General features: G+C 48.3%; 2 protein-coding genes across 10 annotated transcripts in view; one reads left to right on the top strand and one right to left on the bottom strand.

Annotated features, from left to right (window-relative positions):
* Positions 1-14,482, bottom strand: part of ide (insulin-degrading enzyme) — a 110,656-nt gene extending 96,174 nt beyond the window's left edge. Inside the window, exons 1-4 of one of the 7 annotated variants that reach the window (XM_069900529.1) lie at positions 14,398-14,482; positions 12,858-12,952; positions 9,414-9,574; positions 2,900-3,084 (exon numbers count right to left, since the gene is read on the bottom strand). In XM_069900529.1, the coding sequence (XP_069756630.1) occupies positions 2,900-3,059 (160 nt within the window). In that variant the 5' untranslated portion in view covers positions 3,060-3,084; positions 9,414-9,574; positions 12,858-12,952; positions 14,398-14,482. The other 6 variants (XM_069900526.1, XM_069900528.1, XM_069900524.1 and 3 more) reach the window with 6 other exon arrangements.
* Positions 14,483-14,564: 82 nt separating this feature from the next.
* kif11 (kinesin family member 11) overlaps positions 14,565-25,019 on the top strand; it is a 55,183-nt gene continuing 44,728 nt past the window's right edge. Inside the window, exon 1 of one of the 3 annotated variants that reach the window (XM_069900533.1) lies at positions 14,565-14,644. Coding sequence is in view for 2 of the 3 variants with exons in the window: in XM_069900532.1 (XP_069756633.1) it covers positions 14,966-14,967 (2 nt within the window). In the remaining variant the exon portion in view is untranslated. Of the gene's footprint in view, positions 14,645-14,859; positions 14,968-25,019 lie in introns of those variants that run through there. The other 2 variants (XM_069900532.1, XM_069900534.1) reach the window with 2 other exon arrangements.

Genomic DNA, 25,019 nt, shown 5'->3' on the forward strand with positions numbered 1-25,019 from the left:
TAACTTGCGGCATTTCTTTCAGTACCCAAAGATACACTTCATCAGGAGCAAGGTACAAGATTACCTTTGGGACCACTACTTCGCCCAGCCTTTAATATTAATTATGGTATAGAGATCCTCACCACCCCACCCCAATTTTGATCAAAAATGAGTGTTTTTTGCTCAGAAATCAAGACAGCATATGACATGAATCAGCAGGTAGCAAATCATCTGCAGGATGGTGGCTGTAAATTAGTTTCCAATGTACAGAAGATGGAAAAAGTTGGGAAGGAAAGAAAGGAAATGGATAACCCAAATATAACACAATATATTCATGAACAGAGGTAAAGTAGAGGTTAGAAACCTCAGTTGTTGTAATGAGAATCAGGAAAGAAGGAATTCTGGTATTTATGATTATATATACACATGTTCAAGAGGATATTCATGATATAAGAGCATCATTATATATCCTGTAACTCTGTCTGTATATTTTGGTACTAACCACTTTAAAAAGACGATCTAAAACAGCAAGAAATCAAAATAAAACCAAAAGAACAACCAAGTTAAACAATTAATAAAGCAGGATTACCTGCATCTCGGCAGAAAATTCCAGCTCCCTTCAAGTGAGATTTTAATTGATGGATCAAATAAAGTAAGAATGAATTAGGAATATGTTATACATATAAGCAAGGAAATTCAGATTTGGCTAACTGGATGGGTAAGTACATGGTCACCCACAGTAGAGAAAAGAAAGACAAGAAAGCACAAGAGACCACAAAAAATTAAGACAAGATAATTGTAGACTGGAACGGGCAAATAAAAATATTTTGTTAAGTAATTCTTCAATCCTGGGAAACATGTCGCCAACACAAAGATGTTGGTACAATTTAAATCAAAACTCTGCTATACACAGCTTGATTTTTACAAAGCATAGATGATGGCAGAATTGATCTGAAATGCACAGCACACTCAGATTTGGAAATGGAACAGACAGGGGACAGGATTCCAGAAGCAAACACATGGAGGTATGAAGTGCCCCAAAGCTGAAAGTCAATGATCACGATGATGGAAAAAATGTAATATCCAAAATCAACTTGGTATCAAAGGAAAAACTGAGGTTTCTAATTGCCTAGCTCAACAAATTAAAATAGTTGAGGGTGATGAAATTGGTGGCAAGGATTTGGAGTTTCTGGTGGAGGCTAAAGATAATAGCTTAGGTCATTACCTTGAAAGAAATCTTGACAAAACAAGATAACAAAGAATCATTAAGGTCCATGGAGAATGCATCTTTTGCAAAACAACTGGTAGATAAAAATATTAAACTTGTAAGTGGCAACAACTACCTTCATGTGACAATTTACTTCAATTGTACTTGTCGCCCTACCAAATTCTTCTTTGGCTTGGCTTCGCGAACGAAGATTTATGGAGGGGGTAAATGTCCACGTCAGCTGCAGGCTCGTTGTGGCTGACAAGTCCGATGCGGGACAGGCAGACACGGTTGCAGGGTTGCAAGGGAAAATTGGTTGGTTGGGGTTGGGTTTTTCCTCCTTTGTCTTTTGTCAGTGAGGTGGACTCTGCGGTCTTCTTCAAAGGAGGTTGCTGCCTGCTGAACTGAGAGGCGCCAAGATGCACGGTTTGAGGCGATATCAGCCCACTGGCGGTGGTCAATGTGGCAGGCACCAAGAGATTTCTTTAGGCAGTCCTTGTACCTCTTCTTTCGTGCACCTCTGTCTCGGTGGCCAGTGGAGAGCTCGCCACATAACACGATCTTGGGAAGGCAATGGTCCTCCATTCTGGAGACGTGACCTACCCAGCGCAGTTGGATCTTCAGCAGCGTGGATTCGATGCTGTCAGCCTCTGCCATCTCGAGTACTTCAATGTTAGGGATGAAGTCGCTCCAATGAATGTTGAGGATGGAGCGGAGACAATGCTGGTGGAAGCGTTCTAGGAGCCGTAGGTGATGCCGGTAGAGGACCCATGATTCGGAGCCGAACAGGAGTGTGGGTATGACAACGGCTCTGTATACGCTAATCTTTGTGAGGTTTTTCAGTTGGTTATTTTTCCAGACTCTTTTGTGTAGTCTTCCAAAGACTAATGCCTTCTTAACCACCCTATCAAACCATGTGGCAAACTTCAGAGATTTATGGACCTAGACTCCAGACCCTCTGTTCCACCACACTGTTAAGAATCCTGCCATTAACCACAAACATTGCCTTCAAGTTCAATCTTCCAAAGTGCATCCCTTCACACTTATCTCGATTGAACCCCATCTGCCATTTCTCCACCAAACTGTAACTTCTCTATATCCAGTTGAAACCTATGACAACCTTCTACATTATTCACAACACCTTCATCCTTTCTAATCATCTGTAAATTTACTGACCCACTCCTTCACTTCTTCATCCAAGTCATTTTGGGAAATCACAAAGAGCAGGGATCGCAATATAGATCTTTATGGAATGCTACTAGTCACTGACCTCCAGAATACAGATGATCATACATTAGATATGATCAATTTGAGGAACATGATGACCTTGCATACAAATGAACATCATTTTCAACTTGCTTTAGAAATAATGTAATCTCCACTGTGGAGATTAATTATAAATAGTACCAAGAATGAATAAAAATGTGGGTTGGTTATTGAAAGGAGCGTAGTTTTGTCTGAAGGTTTCAGAGTTAAAATTTATTGTCAGAGTACATACAGGACATCAAATACAACCTTGAGATTCTTTTTTTTTCTTCAGGGCAGGCAGAATTTCTACTTATCAGTAAGTAATCTTAACTCAAGAAGAAAGATACATGTACCAAAGAGAGAAATGCAAACAAAGGAATGGATGTAAAACTGACTGTGCAAATACTAAATGGGAATCAGTAATATTTTACTTAAAATTAAGCCAGAATATAAAACTCTTAATACCAATGTGAACATCCAGAGCAGCAGAGGACTTATCAGTAGTGGGATCATGAATAAGTATTACACGGATGCCATTGGTGAGTTCCAATCCACGATATTCACGTTTATCCTCTGGTGATTTCTTCACATTGGTGATTATTCTCTTGATGGCAGAGTTAGTCATTCTCAGGTTTCTTGTTGGCTGCAAGCTGCAAAAAGGAAACAATTCATCACAAATATTGAATTACCTTACTCTATTTTTGCTGCTGTAATACTGGCAGAATGACAAATTTGTGTAAATCATAAATCTCACAAGTATCATTATCTGCAGACCGATCATTTGGGACAACTGATATATAATTACAAGAATTTTGCTTTTGCTGATCTGACACAAATATTCATCAATACATTGTTGCAAATATGAATTATCATAGTCAATTGGAACTCGGAAAATTATTTGCATTTTCTTTGTTCTAAGAAGAAAGGTGTCCAATCAGACAGCATGAGTTGAAATACCCAATAAATTCACTGAGTTTGTAACTGTAACCTAACCCCACAAATTATGCTGCCTCATGCACCTGCAATGAGCTTCATCCACTTCGCGGTCAACTTTCACCCCAATATCAAACTCACCTGATCCATCTCCGACATCACTCTCCCCTTCCTGGATCTCTCGGTCTCCATCTCAGGAGAGAAGCTTTCCACCAACATTCATTACAAACTCACTAACTTTCACAGCTACCTTGACAACATTTCCTCACACCCTATGCCCTGCAAGGATTATCCCCATCTCTCAATTTCTCCGTCTCTGCCGTATCTGTTCCCAAGATGCGGTCTTCAAGTCCAGATCTTCCAAAATGTCTGCCTTCTTCCACAAACGTGGCTTCCCCTCCACCACCATTAATTCAGCCCTCACCTGCATCTCCTCTACTTCCTGCTCAACTGCCCTGGCCCCCTCTGCCCCCTAATGTAACAAACATAAAATCCCCCTTATCCTCACCTACCACCCCACCATCCAACACATTATGCTCTGGAATTTATGGCACTTACCACAGGATTCCACTACCAGACACATCAAGTCAAGTTACCTTTATTTATCGTTCATACCACGCTTGCACGGTAAAGACGAGATTGCTCTTCTCCAGGACCATGGAGCACATTTACACCAATATAAGTTAGAAGTTAAACACATTAAAATATTAAGACATATACAATAAAAGTCCACGGCACCCTATCCACATATGCTCTGGGAATTCAGAAGCCTGATGCTTGGAGGAAAAACTTGTCATCCAATCTGGATACAAGGGCCTGAGAGCTGCAGTACCTCCTACCAGATAGCAGAGGGAGAACAGTTTACATGAGGGGTGCATGGAGTCCTTCACAATGTTTATTGCCTTTCACCTGCATCGAGTGTAGATGTCCTTCATGGTAGGAAGAGAGCCCCCAATGATCCTTTTTGCTGATTTCACTAACCTCTGCAGGGTCTTGCGGTCCAAGGAGGTACAGCTTTCAAAGCAGCCAGTGATACATATGCACAGGATGCTCTCGATACATCCTTTGCAGAATGTAGTGAGGGTGGAGGGTGGGAGATTAACTTTCCTCAGCCTTTGCATGAAGCAGAGACGCTGCTGGACTTTCTTGGCTATGGAGTTGGTGTTAAAGGGCCAGGCGAGATTCTCCGCCAAGTGCACTACAAGGAACTTGATACTTTTGACCTCAATGGTGAAGATGTCAATGGTCAGCAGAGCATGGATCTCCCCCACGCCCACAGGAGGTGCCACACCTCCTCCCTCACCACAGTCCAGGGCCCCAAACAGGCCTTTCAAGTGAAGCAACACTTCACAACACAGTCAGCAGGACTGATATGCTGCATCTGGTGCTCCCTTTGTGGCCTTCTCACCATTGGAGAGACTGGGAGATCGCTTCACTGAGCAACTTCACTCCTAGCAGCCAACCATTTCAGTTCTGTGTCACACTCCCATAGTCTCGTCTGTCCATTGACTTGTGCACTATCCCACCACCCACAAATTGGAGGAACACCTGATTTTCCGTATGGACACTCTCCAGTCAAGCTGGCATTAATATCGACTTTTCCAATTTCTGCTAATCTGCTCTCTTCCCCTTTCTTCTCTATTCAACTAGCCATCCCTCCTCCCTTTGAATGGTGCTGTCCTCTCCCTCCCTTCTCCACCTTTCACCTCCTGCCTTTGCAACCATACCTTCCCCCCCCCCCACTCTTTTGTTCAGATGTTTGCTGACATTTTTCCATACCTTGATGAAGGGCTCAAGTCTGAAACATCAGTTATGTATTTTTACCTTTACTATATAAAGGACACTGTTTAACCTAGTGAGTTTCTCTAGTATAATGTTTTTACTTCAAACACAGATTTTCATATTTTACTTCTATATGTTTCTAGATCTGTTCATCAAATGATTCATGAAGTTAGGCAGATTAAGCCCATATTCTCATAGGCAGATAAAAATATGGGGTTATCAGAACTAAACATATTGAATTCTTATAGAGTTTGATAAGAGTCGATCCAGAATGAAGTTTCTGATGGAGGGGATGTCCAGACCTTTCAGCTCAAATTTAGGGGACAGCCATTCAAAATTGAGATGTGAAGAAACTTCTTCACCCAAAGAATAATGATTTTTTGGCATTTTCTCCCCAAGAGGGCTGCAGAGGCCCTGTATTGGGTGCATCCAAGAAAGCTATGAAAGGGAATCCGTGTTTTTAAAATGGAAAGTCTACAAACACTATGATTGCAGTGCAATACCCAAAAATGCTGGAGAAACTCAGCAGTGCATGCAGCATCCACAGAAATTAAAGGGCAACCAACGTTTAAGGCCCAAGCCCTTTGTAAAAGTATGAGCAAAAAGCTGGCAAGGAGGAGAAAGGAAGGGGCAGGGGAGGGGGAGGAGTTCAGAAAAACAGACAAGTAGGTCGGTGTAGTTGAGAGGGTAAAAGACAAAAAAGCTCAAAAGTGATAATGGAGAGGGGATAGCTCTCTGAAGGGCGTGGGGAGCTGGGGAAGGGGGAGAGGAGCTGGGGAAGGGGGAGAGAGACACACAAACTCAAGGGAAGGGTTTAATAGAAGCCAGAGAAATCATCAACAATACCATCTGGTTGGAGAATGTCCAGGCAGAACAACAGGTGTGGAATTGAAATTGTTGGTCATTGGGAGGTTCCATTAATACAGCAGAAAGGAACTGAATCTCTTAGTCTGTGTCCAGTCTCACTGATGTAGAGGATGCTCAATGGGAGCCTCAGATGCAGTAATCAGCCATTCTCCACCATTTTTTTTTGGTCTATGGCCCCCTTAGGGCTTTGCTCAAAGTTCCCTGTGAAATAGTCAAAGTTCAGTTGGTTTCTACTGTACTTCCCTCCTAGCGACGACACAGAAAAATTTTTTGATTACAACCCGAGCCCCCCTCCCTTTTAAATGTGTCGGGGCCAACAGGGGAGCCAATGTGGCCCCCATTGAAAACTGTTGCAGTGGATGATCCCCGTAGATTCACAAGGGGTGTTGAGGGAGGAGGGGTGGACTCAAGTCTCGCATTTCCTGAAGTCACAGCGGTAGGGGCAATTGGCGGGAAGGGGGGGGATTAGACAAAGGAGTGACAAAGGGAGTGGGTCCCTCATGGAAGGCAGAGAGGGCGAAGATGTGTCTAGTGGTTGGATCACATTGTAAATGGCAGAAATTGCGGAGGATACAAGCAATCTAAAAATCATACACGATGAGTAACTCAGAAAATTAAATCAGCAAGAACTATTTCCTCCATTGCACAATCAATTTAAATAAAATTGATTACAAAAACCTTCTTAAAACAATACTGATAAATTAAATAAAGATTTATTACAGGAAGCATTTAATGCAGATGATCAAAACATCTTAAGTGTAGATCACTGAATCCACGGAAGCCCTTCAGGACAAGATTAATTAGCCTTGAGATGTAGGTCCTTGACGTGCCATTTTCTGCCAATTGCATCCCGTCTCACCTCCATAAAGCGACGTGTCCTTGAATCCTGTCGCTCAGGCAGTAGAAGCACAAACACACGGTCGGCTTTTAAACGACCGCCCCTCAGTTACAACGCTTTGAAACTTGCCACAGGTTTTGCGCACTGTGCCAAGCGCAGGTCGATCTGAACGCCAGAAAACTTAGGCGATGTTTAAAATTTTAAAGAGAGTTGTCCTCGCTTTCAATGGGCCATTCAAACTTGTCAAAGGTTCTGTTAAGACACAGAACTCAGCGACTCTGGCTGCGTCCATCCGAGGTGGACATTACGGACCTCAGCCCTTCTTGAAGGTGCAATCACAGCGCTCGCAGACTTTGTTACATCCCCCCACACACACCACTTGCCCACCCAAGACCACGCAGCCCTCTCCAACTGTAGCCAAAGCAAAAAGGGACCCGGTGTCCATTCGCTAACCCCCCCCCCCCCCCCCGGGTTAGTCCCACCGTGATGGGACGGCGCTGCCGGGCCCACTGAACCATATTCGACCCGATCGATGACCTTCACCCCTCGGCTCGTCATGACATGGCGGCCGGAGGCCTCCAAACGTGATGCTCAAGCTGCCACGGCAGGTGAACTCTCCGGCGCGGCTGCCGCCGTCGAATGGTTGCAGGGCGGCCGTCCTTCGCCCTTCACGAACCGGCCGGGGCCTGCGCCCGCGCTTACCGTCGAGGCCGGCAGGAGAGCCGCAGGATGCGCCGCGCCAGCTGCATGTCCGCCCCCAGCTCCCCGATCGTCAACCGCGGGCCCCGCCCGAACCGAGCCGCCGGGACCCGGGGAGGGGAGGCGCCGTCGCCCCAAACCACTCACCGGCGACCGGTCCTTGCAGAACTCGCGGAGAGGGCCCTCCCGTCCGCGAATGAGCGAGGGCGAGCACGAGCACCTCCAACGGCAGCCTGGGGCGCACTGGCCTGGTCGGTCGGGCAGCCCTGGCGACGTTCAAGGGAAAGCCGGCCTGGAGGAGATTGAGAGCATCGTGCGTGACATCACAATCCCTCTGATAACACACTGCACGTGCTGATGTCATCTCCATGGAACCTTTGTTCTCGTCAGCACCAACCAGACGGGAAGCAGATCGCAACAGGAAAGCAGGGAGCCCTTTTTACACTGAAAATACGCCTTACTGCCGTATACGCCACCCGTCTCCGGAAGCCGTCTTGCTCATCCAGAAAAGCCAGCTCCGTGAGCCGAAGGGGCTCCCCCGCCGAGAGCACCTACCTTGGCCCATCGAAGACGGGGGCAAGTCTGGATCCTGCCCCAACCTGCCTTTGATGCTTTCGCACAGCACTCAAGCGGCAAGGTGGGGGAAAAAAACCCGGCTTTCAAGCTCTGTGTAAAAGGGGCTAAAGGAGAGCATGGTGCCGCAGGGAGGGCAGTGCTGGGCCCACAACTGTTCAGAGCCAGATGAGGGGACAGAGTGTAGCGATACAAGTTTGCTGATGACACTAAATTGAGAGGAAAAGCAAATTGTGCAGATCATATGGAGAGTTAAGTGAGTGGGGAAGGGTCTGGCAGATGGAGTACAATGTTGGTAAACGGGAGGTGATTTGCTTTGGAAGGGATAAAGTAACGATCAAGTTTTTATTTAAACAGTAAGCGATTGCAGCCAAGAGTGTCGCCTAGTTCTAACGGAGGGGAGAGAGCACATTAAAAAAAAGGCACCACAACACATACCAGATGGTGAGTCAGTGGTTGAATGGTGGGCCACGTTGATTTTTTTTTGGGGGGGGAAACAACTTCCTCTGCCTCATCACTACAATTTCAAAGTCAAACATACATATCTGGCTCCAACTTCATATGGAGGACGTAGGAAATCACACATCAGGTTTGAAATTAATTATTTGTGCTTAAAGTTCATGACAGTACAAAAACAATGCTGGAGAAACTCAGCTGGTCAAACTGTATTTTATATAGCAACGGTAAACTAATGTTTCCAACTTGAGCCCTTCATCAAGGGATAATTTCTGCCTGATTGGCTGAGTTCTTCTGACATTTCTGTGTTTGTTTCCATAATGCATTTTTTATCTTCCACCTCCAAATCCTTCTAATATAGTCAAAATCAAACACTGTCCTCAAGTCATGTACAAGTTTGCTCAAACATTTCCAACCAGAAAAAAAACACAGAACAACAAACCAGTGAATACATCGTATTCACATAAGTATTGATCCAGGAAAGCAAAAAAGGTGAACAATACAACTTGCAAGTTCAGACTGAGGAAAAAAAGTGGTTTGTCTTTGATAAAACCACTTGCATCTGCAAATCAGAAATTATCCTTTCAGCCAAAAGCTCAATAACATAAATATAAACAAGTGTCTACTCAGGACAGGATCTCTAAACCATGGAAGCAATCCAATATTAAAATTACTTCAAATCACAAGGCGAGATTGCATCACTCAAATCACATTAATCAAAATAGGAAAAGGTGTATAAAATTAACACACAAATGAGAAAACATTAGGTACTTTTAGGCAGAGCAAACACTCGTCTGTCAAGGTTCTTCGCCCTTGCGCCCAAATACTTACCTCTCTGAATGCACTGTGGGCAGCTCTGAGGCGCCGATTCCAACCCTTCTTGAGGAAGGATTATTGGTGGAGTGCTGCTCTCCGCCGACTGATCTGAACGTACAGCCGCTGCAAACGGCTGGTTAGGGGCGAGCCAAGGACTTTGCAGTGACGTCGTCAGCCTGAGACGCAGGAGCAGGAATTTAAAAACACCAACCGTGTGCATGACAGGGAAGCATTGCAAGTACTTTCCCATTTAGGAATAGCTTTGAGGGCTTAGAGTAGCAGTGAACAAATAATGATGTCTAATTGGGGAGATGCAGAGATTAGACTACTTCTCAACCTCGTGTCTCAGGAAGCCCAGGAATGGAAGCTAATTTGCTTGATTTAAGAACAGCCTCTTTAGTTAAGATCAAGAGCAATTGGGAACTGGATTTTAATCTTTCATGTTCTGATGAGGTTTGGGATTCTATTTGTAATTTGATTAATACTACCTCCCTTTGTGCACAACATTGTTTATTGCAATTTAAATTGGCCCATATAGCACATATGTCTAAAGTTAAATTATTTCCTTTTTATTCTGATCCAAATCCTCTATGTGACAAATGTAAAATATAGTGGCTTCCTTGGTTCACATGTTTTGGTTTTGCCTTAGTCAAGAAAAATTTTGGATATTTATCGCACACTATTAGTGATTCTCAAGGTTAAATTGGAACCTTGCCCTTCAATTCCTTTGTTTGAATTATCTGATGATGATGTTCTAATGACTTCACCTCAAAACCTAATATTATCTTTTACTTCATTGATAGCCAGATCTACAATATTGATCAAATGGAAGGATAACACTCCACCTACACAATGGTTAAATGATATTATGTCTTGTTTAAGTTTAGAAAAAAAATTAGGTATGCTATTAAAGATTCATATACTAATTTCCTAAAGACATGGGGTCCTTTCATGGACCACTGTCATAATCTAAAGTTTTAAGATTGATCTAAACTTCGATGCTGTATTGTGGGTGGTTTCTAAGTTATCGTAACTTGATATCCATGTTAGGTTTTTTTTCTAACCTTGCTTAATGGAAAGGGTTTTGACCATATGGGATTTTAAAATTTTTTTTCTTCTGCAATTGTATCCCAAAATCTAAATGTATGGTTTAATTTTGTATATTTGCAAATTTCTTTTCTTTTAAAATTATTTTTGAGTTTTATCAGAAAAACAAAAAAGCAGGAAATCAAGTGCAATGATACCTTTGCAGATTTACAAATAACAACATGGTACAGTAGCAATTCTACTTAATTCTAAATCCAATAAATGGTAATAGATACAATATTGTAAGAAAAAATGAAAAAAAAAATTCAAACCCACAGCAATCAAGGTTAAAATTCATATTGTAACACTGCATGCAATAATTTCAATAAAAATATTTTAAAAAGAAAAGAGAACATTCACAGCTTTCCAAAGCCACATTTATTCAATTATCTACATCCGTTTTGCTGTGTTGCACTAAAAAGGTGTACCCTGGACTAAGTAACAAATAAATACATTGAAACAAAAAAGCCTCCATGGAAATATATCTTGTGCAGGACTGTTGCTACAAATCAATGTCGCCTAATCTAAAACAAAGCTTTAAACATGAAATTATACAGTCAGAGAAAGGCCGGAGAGTGATAACAACGTGGGCAGCAAACTGCAACCTGGGCTGAACAGATTCTATGCGTCCACTCTCCACCACCACAGGTGACAAGTATCTGGTGAGAGTTTCAATGGGGAGAGCAGCAGCTCTTCGCTTTGCTTACCCTTGCTCACCACAGGGGTACATCTGCAACATCAGTCATGCAAGGGCAGGGCTGGGGAGGGGGTTGGCACAATATCCATGATGCATACTAATTTTAAATTATACAAAGAGGACCTGCACAAGGCCTGACTGCTGAACCACCAGCTCAGGATCTGTCACCCTGCAATGAATAGGCTGGAATATTTTAATGTTATTTCATATTTTTACATGAAATTAGCCCACCCTGATTTTCAGACTGTCTGCAATTCAATGTTCCTACTCATTTCTTTGTAACTTATTCTCTTTTACACTGATTCTCAAACCACCCCCCACCACACACACACCCCTACCAGCCAGCATATCATTAGAACGTGGGAAGAAACCAACGTGCTACAAAATTTCCAGGAGAAAACAGGGGGTCAGGATGTGAAAATGTGCCCAAAAGTTTATTTGCAAAACTGCAAAAACACAATGCTGTGTAGTTGACATTAATTTTAATCTAGATTAAACAATACTGCACATTGTATCTTTGTACTTGGAAGAAAATATGCCAGCTGACTTTGAGGAATTTTTATTTATACTTTTTTTCTAGATAAATCCCCCTAAATCACATCATCCAAAATAAACCTACAGTACAATTTTCAAAATCATTGCTTTGAAAAATGCATTTTCTCATAAAACATCAGACATTTAATAACGTTATTTCTGGGAGGAGGGGGGAAAGAAGATAAACATTTCAGGTTGTTTGTTATATGTGGAGAAACATGTGGCTTCCCTAACAGTCTGGAATATTGTGGAAGGTGGGAGGTCACGTGTCCTCCCTGTCTGAAACTTATTCAGAAGTCACATCATCTGTCAATCAAGAATGGACTCTAGTCAACCAATGCACACACCTTGCTGTTGGTTTGTTTAAATTACCTCGGGTCTTTATTGGCTACATCAACATATAGAACATTCTTTCTCTCTGCCTCATGGTCCAAGCCCCGGACATCGCTCCATTCCAGGTCACTAAGGTGGACATCCCTAGAAGTGTCGCAGGTAAGGTGTGCACTACACCTAAGTCGTAGTACTGCAATAGATCAGTGCTTGCAGAGAGCCACACCCCCATTGTTACAGGGAACCAGGAGTTTGTGTGAAAGTCCCAGTCTGTGGACTGTATACATCTGTGTGAGCAAGTAGTGCATAGGCAGTGACTGGTATCAGAGTCCAACCTGGGTCTGATGTGCTTGTCTATATGGTTGTTTAGTAATATAGTAATTGAGTATCATTTGATGTTCTCTCCTGTTTGTTCATTAAAGTTACCTGTGATTCTAACACTTGTGTCCCACTGAACTTGATACTCTTCCAAACACAACGCAAGTCAGAAATGAGTGATCAGTGGACATAAAAGCAACAGTGCAGTACACAAAAGACAGTGACTTGTTCAGTTTCTCCAGCACTCTTGTGCACTGCACTAGACCCCACCATCTACATATTTTCTTATTTAATGTTACTGTTGAGGAATCTGATGGAGAAAATGTATTAAAAGAAAAAAAATATTAGAAATAGCCTTCCAAAACAATTCTCTTACCCATTGTTTTTTCAAGATATATCCTAAATATCTCACTTCCATCCATGTCTTCCTCATTCACAATCTCAGCATTATTGAACAGTGAAATTAATGAGTGTCGATCACTGCCTGTACTCACCAGTAAGATATGGATATGCAATTGACCAGTTCTTAACACATGTATATTTACAAGTATGAATTTGCTGGTCAGATGCATCCAGGCTTTGCAATGGACTGCAAAAAGAAAACAAGGATAAAATTATCTTGATATATAAATGATATTTCAGGGATGAGCCCTTCTTCAAGGTATGAGTAAAAAGTGAGCAGATGCCCAAATTAAAAGGCTGGGGAGAAGGAAAGAGGGCAAGGGGAGGAGCACAGGGCAAATGGTGATAATTGGACATGGATAGGAGGACAGGGAGAAAAGGTGAGAATCGGGGGTAATGAGGTGGCTCTGTGAATGCAGAGCTGAAGGAAAGAAGACAGGGAAAAGGAAAGAAATACAGAGCGAGAGAAAAGGAGAAATAGTGAGAGATGGGGGTGGTGGTGTTGCCGCTAACAGAAGCCGGAGTTGACGTTAACACCATCTGACCAGGAACCAACAGGTCTTCACTTACCACCCCACTGGCCTCCATATTCAACTAATATTTTTCACTACTTCTACCACCATGTGATCCCACCACTGGACACAACTTCTCTCTCCTTCCCTCTCTGCCTTCTAGATTGACTCCTCCCTTCCCACCAATTGCCCCCTTGACACCTGCCCAGTGATCACAGGACATGCTGCACTTACACCCACACCTCCCTCTCCATTAATCAGGGCACCAAAAAGACTAGAAGTGAAGCAACACACCATTTAAGAAACTGCAGGGGTCACCCACTGCATCTGGAGCTCATATATTGGTTTCCCCTACATCGAAGAGACTGGGAAAATACTTTGCTGAGTACCTCTGCTCTGTCCACCGCAAAGTCGGAGATCTCCCAGAGGCAATCCATTCAGTTCCCCACCCCATCCCCTTGCCGACATCCATCCGTGGTCTCATGCCCTGCCAAAACTGAAACCACCGGCAAACTGGAGGGATACCTCATATTCTATCTGAGCACCCTCCAGCCAGATGACATTAGGATCAATTTCTCTGATTTCTGTTAGCCCTCTCCTCTCATCTATCCCTATCTACTTGCTCTCTCTCCCTCCTTTTCTCCAGCTCTCCATTCGCAGAGCCACCTCCTCCCCTGATCAATTCTCATATTCCCTCCTATGCCTCATGTTGTCTATTAGGGTTGCTCTCCCCCCTGCCCTTTCTTTCCTTCTCCCCAGCCCTTGAATTCAGGCACCTGCCTCGAAGAAGGGCTCAAACCTGCGAAGTTCCTCCAGCATTTCTGCGCTTTTACAAGAATCTTGTAACGTACTCCAGGCTCTTTTCTTTAAAGCCCACTTTTAATACCACTTTTAACTCTCCTCATTACCTATTTTTGTTTTCAATTCCTCACAGGCCTTAATTTATCAATTCTGAATACTTTCAATTTTTAAAATTGTTATTTACTCTACGCTAATATTTTATCTGCTCTAACATCACGTCCCACTCACAAACCTCAGCTCGAATCTTTGATATCAGAAAGTGCGCAAAATTGCAGTTCATACAATATTTCGCCCCCAAAAGACTCCGAAAACACGACACCTCGAGTGAATTATCGCACCAGCCGACAAAATATCAGTTAGGCCCCATCTGGAGGCCAACGCGGTCACCATCTTGATTCCCGGCGTGCTTCGCGGCCAGGCCTGCTCCCGACCAATCCGAAAGGAAGTCGACGTCCGCCATCTCTGATTGGACAACGCTGGCGGAAGCGCAATTTTTGAATGCTGCGGGCTGAGGCTGGTTGGAATCGCTCCGTGTGGTGCGTTTCGGTGGCCGGGCAGTGATTTTGGTAAGTTTTACCGTCGTATGTGTTTAAACCAACGACGGTCCCGGTGTGAGGCGAAGGTCGGTGTTGGTGACCGCCTTTGGTTGGTGATAAGTGAGTCCATGGTCCGGTGGAGTAAGACGAGATCGTCTGCAAGACGGAGTGACTCCCCCCCCCCCCCCTCGCACTCGAGTGGCGGAGAAACTGCTGAGTTTCTATGTCTGAACCGAGTCCTTGCTTTCAATAAGTTGTCGTCTCTGATTAGGCCTTGGCCGTTTTAGGATGGCATTCTAGGCAAGGAACAAGCAATTAAGTCTTATTTTGGGATGCCAGGCTAAGTATTAAATGTACATAAATTATATTTCTTTTGCGTATGTCCTTAACTTTCTATTCGCCACTTTCGCACCTTGTAGCAGATTGTCCGTGGGTTTCCATCGGTATTTTTTTTAAATTATGTCCACACAGCCAAGTATCTGGATTTGGCTGGGTTAATATTTATTTCCCATTTTAGAAAAGTTTGGTGAAATGTTAAATGTCACTTTTTTTTGATGGCTTGGGAAATGTTGGTTCCGTCCCTGTTATTTGATATTACACATAGACACCCGTCTTTTATTTAAACAATCCGAGAGATTCCCGTTTTTGATTTTTTTTTAATTACTTCGTTTAAATGGAGCATTTAGTTTTGACGTAATAATTTAACGAAACTAAACGACTTTGTTCATTGTTAGGACCTTTTTAAGTATTTTAAAATCATGACCAATGTTTATTGAGTACCGAATGCAGTGAATGAGGGAGGAGATGCACTTGACCGTGAGGCAATGCACCTCCTCTGTATTTGGTGCTCCTGATATGGCTTTGGTGCTACCAAACACCGACTAGCCTCCTGGTGACCTGCCATTTCAACTTCCCCCCTTCTGACACCTGCTTATCCACTGCCAGATTGAGATGCAACATAAAACGAAAATAACAGCACTTAGTAGTTCTGCGAGGGCGATCTACAGCCCGATGGCATGAACACTGAATTTTATGTAACGTGATCCCTCTCCCTACCAAGCCACTTCTGTTCTTCCCTAATCATCGATCGTCCTTTACCCCTCCCTGGTTCTCCGATCTCCTCTAGTCCCTGCCCAGTTCCTCCCACTCTGCCCCTATTGTTGGCACTCTGCCTTGATGAAGGGTTCCAACGCAAAACGTCTTTTTCTCTTGACTACTGCTTGACCCACGGATTCCAGCACATTCCTGTGGATGATAAGTACTGATTTGCCCAGCCTTCACGTGGATAAAATTCTAGAAATATGATGATCACTCCACTATTTTTGCCTGAACAATGGGGAAATGAAGAGTCAGAATACAGGATGGCGAGAATCTGGTTGGGTGGTGTCATCAAGACCAAGGAGTTTATTTTTGGAAGGGGAAGCAGATGGACTGTGCACCTGTCTTGGTCGTGGAGAATGTTAGTCCCTGCAAGTTCCTCCGAGTCCACATATCAGAGGATTTCTCCTGAAGCCAGTACATGGAGGCAAATGAAGGGCAACAGACTCCAAGGAGGGCACCAGAGGATGGGAGATAACTCCTTCCCTCCCACCCCACTCCATCTGAGAAGGAGAACTAGAGGAGATGACCCACACAATGGTGACTACAACAGTGAACCAGTGACAGGACTCTGCGGTGAACGGACCAGTGCAGGCTGCTAGCGACTCGAAGGGAGGAACCCATGGAGGCTATGCGCTGCTGGAAAGTGGCTGGAGGGGTACCAGGTATCAGAACCAGGATGTGAGGGGATGCCAAAGGGTTCCTGACCACGTTGGAGGTTCAGGTTCCCTTTGGTTTGGACTGGTCGAGGCAAATCTATGGACACCATGGCTCTGGGGGGGGGACTCTTTTTTTGGCTTCTTTCTCTGACTCCAAATCAGTCTGTAGGAAATGTAAATGACACTTCAGCAATTTCTGCTTGTGGCAAATTTGTCTTGCGGCAGGTAAAAATAAATTTCATATAATAGAACATTGTTTTGTTGCTATGGTAATAAATTGAATCTTGAATGTTGAAATGAAGAATGTGCATCATGGTTCTGGACCATGTTGAGATTAGGAATTGTTGTCTCGGGCCAGATGTGATATACCCCAGGATTCTGTGGGAAGGGAAGGATAGCTGGGGTGTTGGCTATGATCTTTGCATTCTCCTTGGCCACAGGGGAGGGGCTGGAGGATTAGAGAATGGCAAATGTAGTCCCTTTGGGAATTATAGACTGGTGAGTCTTGCATCTGTCGGGTGCAAACTATTGGGGAAGGTTCTTGAAGACAGGAATAATTGAAGGTTGAAACATTAAGGGGCAATTCAGAGACTCTTGGGCACATGGATGAAAGAAAAATAGAGGGTTACTATGGTGAACAGCTAAACTGTTGTATGCCTGATTACCTGGCTCTGCCCCCATTCTGTGACTGCACATGACCCCTCCCACTTTTGACCTTATATAAAACCTATAACACCCTGACCCTTCCCCAGAAAGCTTGTCCATTGTGACTCAAGTCTCAGCCTCTCGAGTCAATTTTATTTATTTTTTTTGTTTTATCACTAATAATTGCCAATAATAGAAATCCAAGATCGATCCACTGTTGCCTGATGCCTCGGACAGCTTTGAACTCTCGTTATGCTGTTTCGAGGTCTTCCTAAAAAGCTCAGCCAGCAACGTGGCCACCACACATCTTCTCTTCTCCCAGGTCCTAATGATTAGGGATGCCACCACGTAAGTGGAAGCAATGGATGTTCTCAAGGGCAAAACAGGGAGAAAGTTTATGAAGTATATGCCAGACATATGTTGGCCACCTCCAGACAGCGACTGGGGGATGAGTTCCTCCAGACCCTGCGAGGACTCATGCAGGCGTGCAACTTCCAGGCAGTATTGACCTTCCAAAATATGGAAGACATGATCCAGGTCTCCTATGTTGCAGGCATCAGGTCTGACTATGTGCGTCAGAGGTTACTTGAGCAGAGTAAGTTAGACTTAAAAGGGACAATCGATCTTGCGAAGTCTCTGGAGATTGCCCTCTGCAACGCAGGAGCACACTCTGTGAACGGGCCTACACGAGGGTCACCGTCCTGGTACATAGGTCTGCAGGCCATCGTTCCACTACTGACCTAATTAACAAGCCTGCCATAGCTGCTGTCTCCCAGGAGCACCCAGGTGCCAGGCAAATAAACAACGCTGCCCAGCAAGAGACTCAAAGTGCTCCAAGTGCAACAAGAAGGGCCACTATGCCGATCACAGTCCTCCAGCTCAGCACCACCACATGCACAGCATGGTAGCTGCCATATTTGACGCCGGCATCTTTCAGAGATGACCACTCACGACCTGGGGCCACCATCTTGGACGCCGCCAGCTTCCAAGGAGACCCACACCATTGCATGGGCACCTCCATTGTGCCCCTAGATGGAGACTCAGCACAGGTCAGACCACTGATTGACCCTGGCTTCAGTGATGCTGGACCAGAACAGTCCTTACCAATTCCATGATGGACATCTCCATCAACGACCAAGGTGACTAAATGCCTTTTTGGTAGCAGGAGCACTGAGAGTTTTATTCATTTAGACACTGTCCAGCATTTCTCCCTTGATGCTAAGCTGGTCACCTACAAAGTCGCCCTAGCCTCAAATTCTCATTCCGCAGAAATTCACAGCGACATTACAGTGATGCTGATCGTGTGGGGCATGACATATAGAGACTTTAAACTCCTCATTATGCCACAGCTTTGTGCACTGGTTCTGTTTGGGCTAGACTTCTAGTGCAGTTTGATGGCCCTCTCCCACCCCTCACTGTCGGCAACCCACATTTCCTTAACCAGCGCTCTGTTTCCCCCCCCCTCCCACTGGCCCAACCAACACTCGGTCTGTCTACCCTCTGCATCAACCTCCCTGCAGCTGTTCTCCTATCTTACCCCCCACCTCAGTCATTCTGGCTGAGCCGCCATGCCCCCAGCAAGTCAACACAGCACTGGAGGTCCAGGACAAGACAGTGGACCCGGCCACAACCAGCACTCTGCCAGTCAGTATGGAAGATCAAGCCACCGGAGTGGTTTAACCTGCCCCATGTCACCCCGGCGGCCAATTTAAATAAAACAAAACAAGGGGTGAAAATGGTGAACTGCTATATTTTTGGTTATCTAACTCCACCCTGTTCTGTGACTATACCTGTGGCCTATCCCTCTTGACCTTGTATAAAGCCTCTAACACCCTGACCTTTCACTAGAAAGCCCAGGTCATGGAGTTATTTACTGTGCGTCAGTTATGAGGTAGGAAGGGTTTCGTTTTTGGTAGAAATATATGCAATATCGAAGGCCGAAGGGACTATATTGTGCTACTATGTTCTGAGCCTCTATTTTCCAAGTTTGAGATGTGGCATGATGTTAAATATACTACAAAACCTCCAGAGATATACTGTAGAAAGTATACTTACTGTCTACATCATGGCCTGGTTTGGTAATTGGAGTGCCGAGGCTACACAAAGTAGCAAACAGTACAATTCCATCATGTGCTTTGACTCCTATGTGAAACAGCTTGCATCTTAATGGACCCCCCATTGCCCTGATAACAATTTCTTATCTCTGATACCTTTGGGCACAGATAACTTGAAATCCACCAGCTCTAGGTTCAAGAACAGTTTTTCTTATCAGCTATTGGAGCTCTTGAACCTCCCCCAACAGCTATTGGAGCTCTTGAACCTCCCCCAACAGCTATTGGAGCTCTTGAACCTCCCCCAACAGCTATTGGAGCTCTTGAACCTCCCCCAACAGCTATTGGAGCTCTTGAACCTCCCCCAACAGCTATTGGAGCTCTTGAACCTCCCCCAACAGCTATTGGAGCTCTTGAACCTCCCCCAACAGCTATTGGAGCTCTTGAACCTCCCCCAACAGCTATTGGAGCTCTTGAACCTTCCCCCAACAGCTATTGGAGCTCTTGAACCTTCCCCCAACAGCTATTGGAGCTCTTGAACCTCCCCCAACAGCTATTGGAGCTCTTGAACCTCCCCCAACAGCTATTGGAGCTCTTGAACCTCCCCCAACAGCTATTGGAGCTCTCGAACCTCCCCCAACAGCTATTGGAGCTCTCGAACCTCCCCCAACAGCTATTGGAGCTCTCGAACCTCCCCCAACAGCTTTTGGAGCACATGAACCTCCCCCAACAGCTTTTGGAGCACATGAACCTCCCCCAACAGCTTTTGGAGCACATGAACCTCCCCCAACAGCTTTTGGAGCACATGAACCTCCCCCAACAACTTTTGGAGCACATGAACCTCCCCCAACAGCTATTGGAGCTCTTGAACCTCCCCCCACAGCGATGGGAACTCTCGAACCTCCCCTCACAGCGCTTGGAGCTCTCGAACCTCCCCTCACAGCTTTTGGAGCTCTCGAACCTCCCCTCACAGCTTTTGGAGCTCTCGAACCTCCCCTCACAGCTTTTGGAGCTCTCGAACCTCCCCTCACAGCGTTTGGAGCTCTCGAACCTCCCCTCACAGCGTTTGGAGCTCTCGAACCTCCCCTCACAGCGCTTGGAGCTCTCGAACCTCCCCTCACAGCGCTTGGAGCTCTCGAACCTCCCCTCACAGCGCTTGGAGCTCTCGAACCTCCCCTCACAGCGCTTGGAGCTCTCGAACCTCCCCTCACAGCGCTTGGAGCTCTCGAACCTCCCCTCACAGCGCTTGGAGCTCTCGAACCTCCCCTCACAGCGCTTGGAGCTCTCGAACCTCCCCTCACAGCGCTTGGAGCTCTCGAACCTCCCCTCACAGCGCTTGGAGCTCTCGAACCTCCCCTCACAGCGCTTGGAGCTCTCGAACCTCCCCTCACAGCGCTTGGAGCTCTCGAACCTCCCCTCACAGCGCTTGGAGCTCTCGAACCTCCCCTCACAGCGCTTGGAGCTCTCGAACCTCCCCTCACAGCGCTTGGAGCTCTCGAACCTCCCCTCACAGCGCTTGGAGCTCTCGAACCTCCCCTCACAGCGCTTGGAGCTCTCGAACCTCCCCTCACAGCGCTTGGAGCTCTCGAACCTCCCCTCACAGCGCTTGGAGCTCTCGAACCTCCCCTCACAGCGCTTGGAGCTCTCGAACCTCCCCTCACAGCGCTTGGAGCTCTCGAACCTCCCCTCACAGCGCTTGGAGCTCTCGAACCTCCCCTCACAGCGCTTGGAGCTCTCGAACCTCCCCTCACAGCGCTTGGAGCTCTCGAACCTCCCCTCACAGCGCTTGGAGCTCTCTAACCTCCCCTCACAGCGCTTGGAGCTCTCGAACCTCCCCTCACAGCGTTTGGAGCTCTCGAACCTCCCCTCACAGCGTTTGGAGCTCTCGAACCTCCCCTCACAGCGTTTGGAGCTCTCGAACCTCCCCTCACAGCGTTTGGAGCTCTCGAACCTCCCCTCACAGCGCTTGGAGGTCTCGAACCTCCCCTCACAGCGCTTGGAGCTCTCGAACCTCCCCTCACAGCGCTTGGAGCTCTCGAACCTCCCCTCACAGCGCTTGGAGCTCTCGAACCTCCCCTCACAGCGCTTGGAGCTCTCGAACCTCCCCTCACAGCGCTTGGAGCTCTCGAACCTCCCCTCACAGCGCTTGGAGCTCTCGAACCTCCCCTCACAGCGCTTGGAGCTCTCGAACCTCCCCTCACAGCGCTTGGAGCTCTCGAACCTCCCCTCACAGCGCTTGGAGCTCTCGAACCTCCCCTCACAGCGCTTGGAGCTCTCGAACCTCCCCTCACAGCGCTTGGAGCTCTCGAACCTCCCCTCACAGCGCTTGGAGCTCTCGAACCTCCCCTCACAGCGTTTGGAGCTCTCGAACCTCCCCTCACAGCGTTTGGAGCTCTCGAACCTCCCCTCACAGCGCTTGGAGCTCTCGAACCTCCCCTCACAGCGCTTGGAGCTCTCGAACCTCCCCTCACAGCGCTTGGAGCTCTCGAACCTCCCCTCACAGCGCTTGGAGCTCTCGAACCTCCCCTCACAGCGCTTGGAGCTCTCGAACCTCCCCTCACAGCGCTTGGAGCTCTCGAACCTCCCCTCACAGCGCTTGGAGCTCTCGAACCTCCCCTCACAGCGCTTGGAGCTCTCGAACCTCCCCTCACAGCGCTTGGAGCTCTCGAACCTCCCCTCACAGCGCTTGGAGCTCTCGAACCTCCCCTCACAGCGCTTGGAGCTCTCGAACCTCCCCTCACAGCGCTTGGAGCTCTCGAACCTCCCCTCACAGCGCTTGGAGCTCTCGAACCTCCCCTCACAGCGCTTGGAGCTCTCGAACCTCCCCTCACAGCGCTTGGAGCTCTCGAACCTCCCCTCACAGCGCTTGGAGCTCTCGAACCTCCCCTCACAGCGCTTGGAGCTCTCGAACCTCCCCTCACAGCGCTTGGAGCTCTCGAACCTCCCCTCACAGCGCTTGGAGCTCTCGAACCTCCCCTCACAGCGCTTGGAGCTCTCGAACCTCCCCTCACAGCGCTTGGAGCTCTCGAACCTCCCCTCACAGCGCTTGGAGCTCTCGAACCTCCCCTCACAGCGCTTGGAGCTCTCGAACCTCCCCTCACAGCGCTTGGAGCTCTCGACCCTCCCCTCACAGCGCTTGGAGCTCTCGACCCTCCCCTCACAGCGCTTGGAGCTCTCGACCCTCCCCTCACAGCGCTTGGAGCTCTCGACCCTCCCCTCACAGCGCTTGGAGCTCTCGACCCTCCCCTCACAGCGCTTGGAGCTCTCGACCCTCCCCTCACAGCGCTTGGAGCTCTCGACCCTCCCCTCACAGCGCTTGGAGCTCTCGACCCTCCCCTCACAGCGCTTGGAGCTCTCGACCCTCCCCTCACAGCGCTTGGAGCTCTCGAACCTCCCCTCACAGCGCTTGGAGCTCTCGAACCTCCCCTCACAGCGCTTGGAGCTCTCGAACCTCCCCTCACAGCGCTTGGAGCTCTCGAACCTCCCCTCACAGCGCTTGGAGCTCTCGAACCTCCCCTCACAGCGCTTGGAGCTCTCGAACCTCCCCTCACAGCGCTTGGAGCTCTCGAACCTCCCCTCACAGCGCTTGGAGCTCTCGAACCTCCCCTCACAGCGCTTGGAGCTCTCGAACCTCCCCTCACAGCGCTTGGAGCTCTCGAACCTCCCCTCACAGCGCTTGGAGCTCTCGAACCTCCCCTCACAGCGCTTGGAGCTCTCGAACCTCCCCTCACAGCGCTTGGAGCTCTCGACCCTCCCCTCACAGCGCTTGGAGCTCTCGACCCTCCCCTCACAGCGCTTGGAGCTCTCGACCCTCCCCTCACAGCGCTTGGAGCTCTCGACCCTCCTCTCACAGCGCTTGGAGCTCTCGACCCTCCCCTCACAGCGCTTGGAGCTCTCGACCCTCCCCTCACAGCGCTTGGAGCTCTCGACCCTCCCCTCACAGCGCTTGGAGCTCTCGACCCTCCCCTCACAGCGCTTGGAGCTCTCGACCCTCCCCTCACAGCGCTTGGAGCTCTCGACCCTCCCCTCACAGCGCTTGGAGCTCTCGACCCTCCCCTCACAGCGCTTGGAGCTCTCGACCCTCCCCTCACAGCGCTTGGAGCTCTCGACCCTCCCCTCACAGCGCTTGGAGCTCTCGACCCTCCCCTCACAGCGCTTGGAGCTCTCGACCCTCCCCTCACAGCGCTTGGAGCTCTCGACCCTCCCCTCACAGCGCTTGGAGCTCTCGACCCTCCCCTCACAGCGCTTGGAGCTCTCGACCCTCCCCTCACAGCGCTTGGAGCTCTCGACCCTCCCCTCACAGCGCTTGGAGCTCTCGACCCTCCCCTCACAGCGCTTGGAGCTCTCGACCCTCCCCTCACAGCGCTTGGAGCTCTCGACCCTCCCCTCACAGCGCTTGGAGCTCTCGACCCTCCCCTCACAGCGCTTGGAGCTCTCGACCCTCCCCTCACAGCGCTTGGAGCTCTCGACCCTCCCCTCACAGCGCTTGGAGCTCTCGACCCTCCCCTCACAGCGCTTGGAGCTCTCGACCCTCCCCTCACAGCGCTTGGAGCTCTCGACCCTCCCCTCACAGCGCTTGGAGCTCTCGACCCTCCCCTCACAGCGCTTGGAGCTCTCGACCCTCCCCTCACAGCGCTTGGAGCTCTCGACCCTCCCCTCACAGCGCTTGGAGCTCTCGACCCTCCCCTCACAGCGCTTGGAGCTCTCGACCCTCCCCTCACAGCGCTTGGAGCTCTCGACCCTCCCCTCACAGCGCTTGGAGCTCTCGACCCTCCCCTCACAGCGCTTGGAGCTCTCGACCCTCCCCTCACAGCGCTTGGAGCTCTCGACCCTCCCCTCACAGCGCTTGGAGCTCTCGACCCTCCCCTCACAGCGCTTGGAGCTCTCGACCCTCCCCTCACAGCGCTTGGAGCTCTCGAACCTCCCCTCACAGCGCTTTGAGCTCTCGAACCTCCCCTCACAGAGCTTGGAGCTCTCGAACCTCCCCTCACAGCGCTTGGAGCTCTCGAACCTCCCCTCACAGCGCTTGGAGCTCTCGAACCTCCCCTCACAGCGCTTGGAGCTCTCGAACCTCCCCTCACAGCGCTTGGAGCTCTCGAACCTCCCCTCACAGCGCTTGGAGCTCTCGAACCTCCCCTCACAGCGCTTGGAGCTCTCGAACCTCCCCTCACAGCGCTTGGAGCTCTCGAACCTCCCCTCACAGCGCTTGGAGCTCTCGAACCTCCCCTCACAGCGCTTGGAGCTCTCGAACCTCCCCTCACAGCGCTTGGAGCTCTCGAACCTCCCCTCACAGCGCTTGGAGCTCTCGAACCTCCCCTCACAGCGCTTGGAGCTCTCGAACCTCCCCTCACAGCGCTTGGAGCTCTCGAACCTCCCCTCACAGCGCTTGGAGCTCTCGAACCTCCCCTCACAGCGCTTGGAGCTCTCGAACCTCCCCTCACAGCGCTTGGAGCTCTCGAACCTCCCCTCACAGCGCTTGGAGCTCTCGAACCTCCCCTCACAGCGCTTGGAGCTCTCGAACCTCCCCTCACAGCGCTTGGAGCTCTCGAACCTCCCCTCACAGCGCTTGGAGCTCTCGAACCTCCCCTCACAGCGCTTGGAGCTCTCGAACCTCCCCTCACAGCGCTTGGAGCTCTCGAACCTCCCCTCACAGCGCTTGGAGCTCTCGAACCTCCCCTCACAGCGCTTGGAGCTCTCGAACCTCCCCTCACAGCGCTTGGAGCTCTCGAACCTCCCCTCACAGCGCTTGGAGCTCTCGAACCTCCCCTCACAGCGCTTGGAGCTCTCGAACCTCCCCTCACAGCGCTTGGAGCTCTCGAACCTCCCCTCACAGCGCTTGGAGCTCTCGAACTTCCACTTGCAACCCTAACTGTAAACTGCTCTTGATCCACAAATAAACCAGCCTGCGTTATTGAAATGCCTTTTTTTTTGCACTATCTGTAAATGTTTATT

This window comes from Narcine bancroftii, chromosome 10 (assembly GCF_036971445.1).
Source record: "Narcine bancroftii isolate sNarBan1 chromosome 10, sNarBan1.hap1, whole genome shotgun sequence".
NCBI lineage: Eukaryota > Metazoa > Chordata > Chondrichthyes > Torpediniformes > Narcinidae > Narcine > Narcine bancroftii.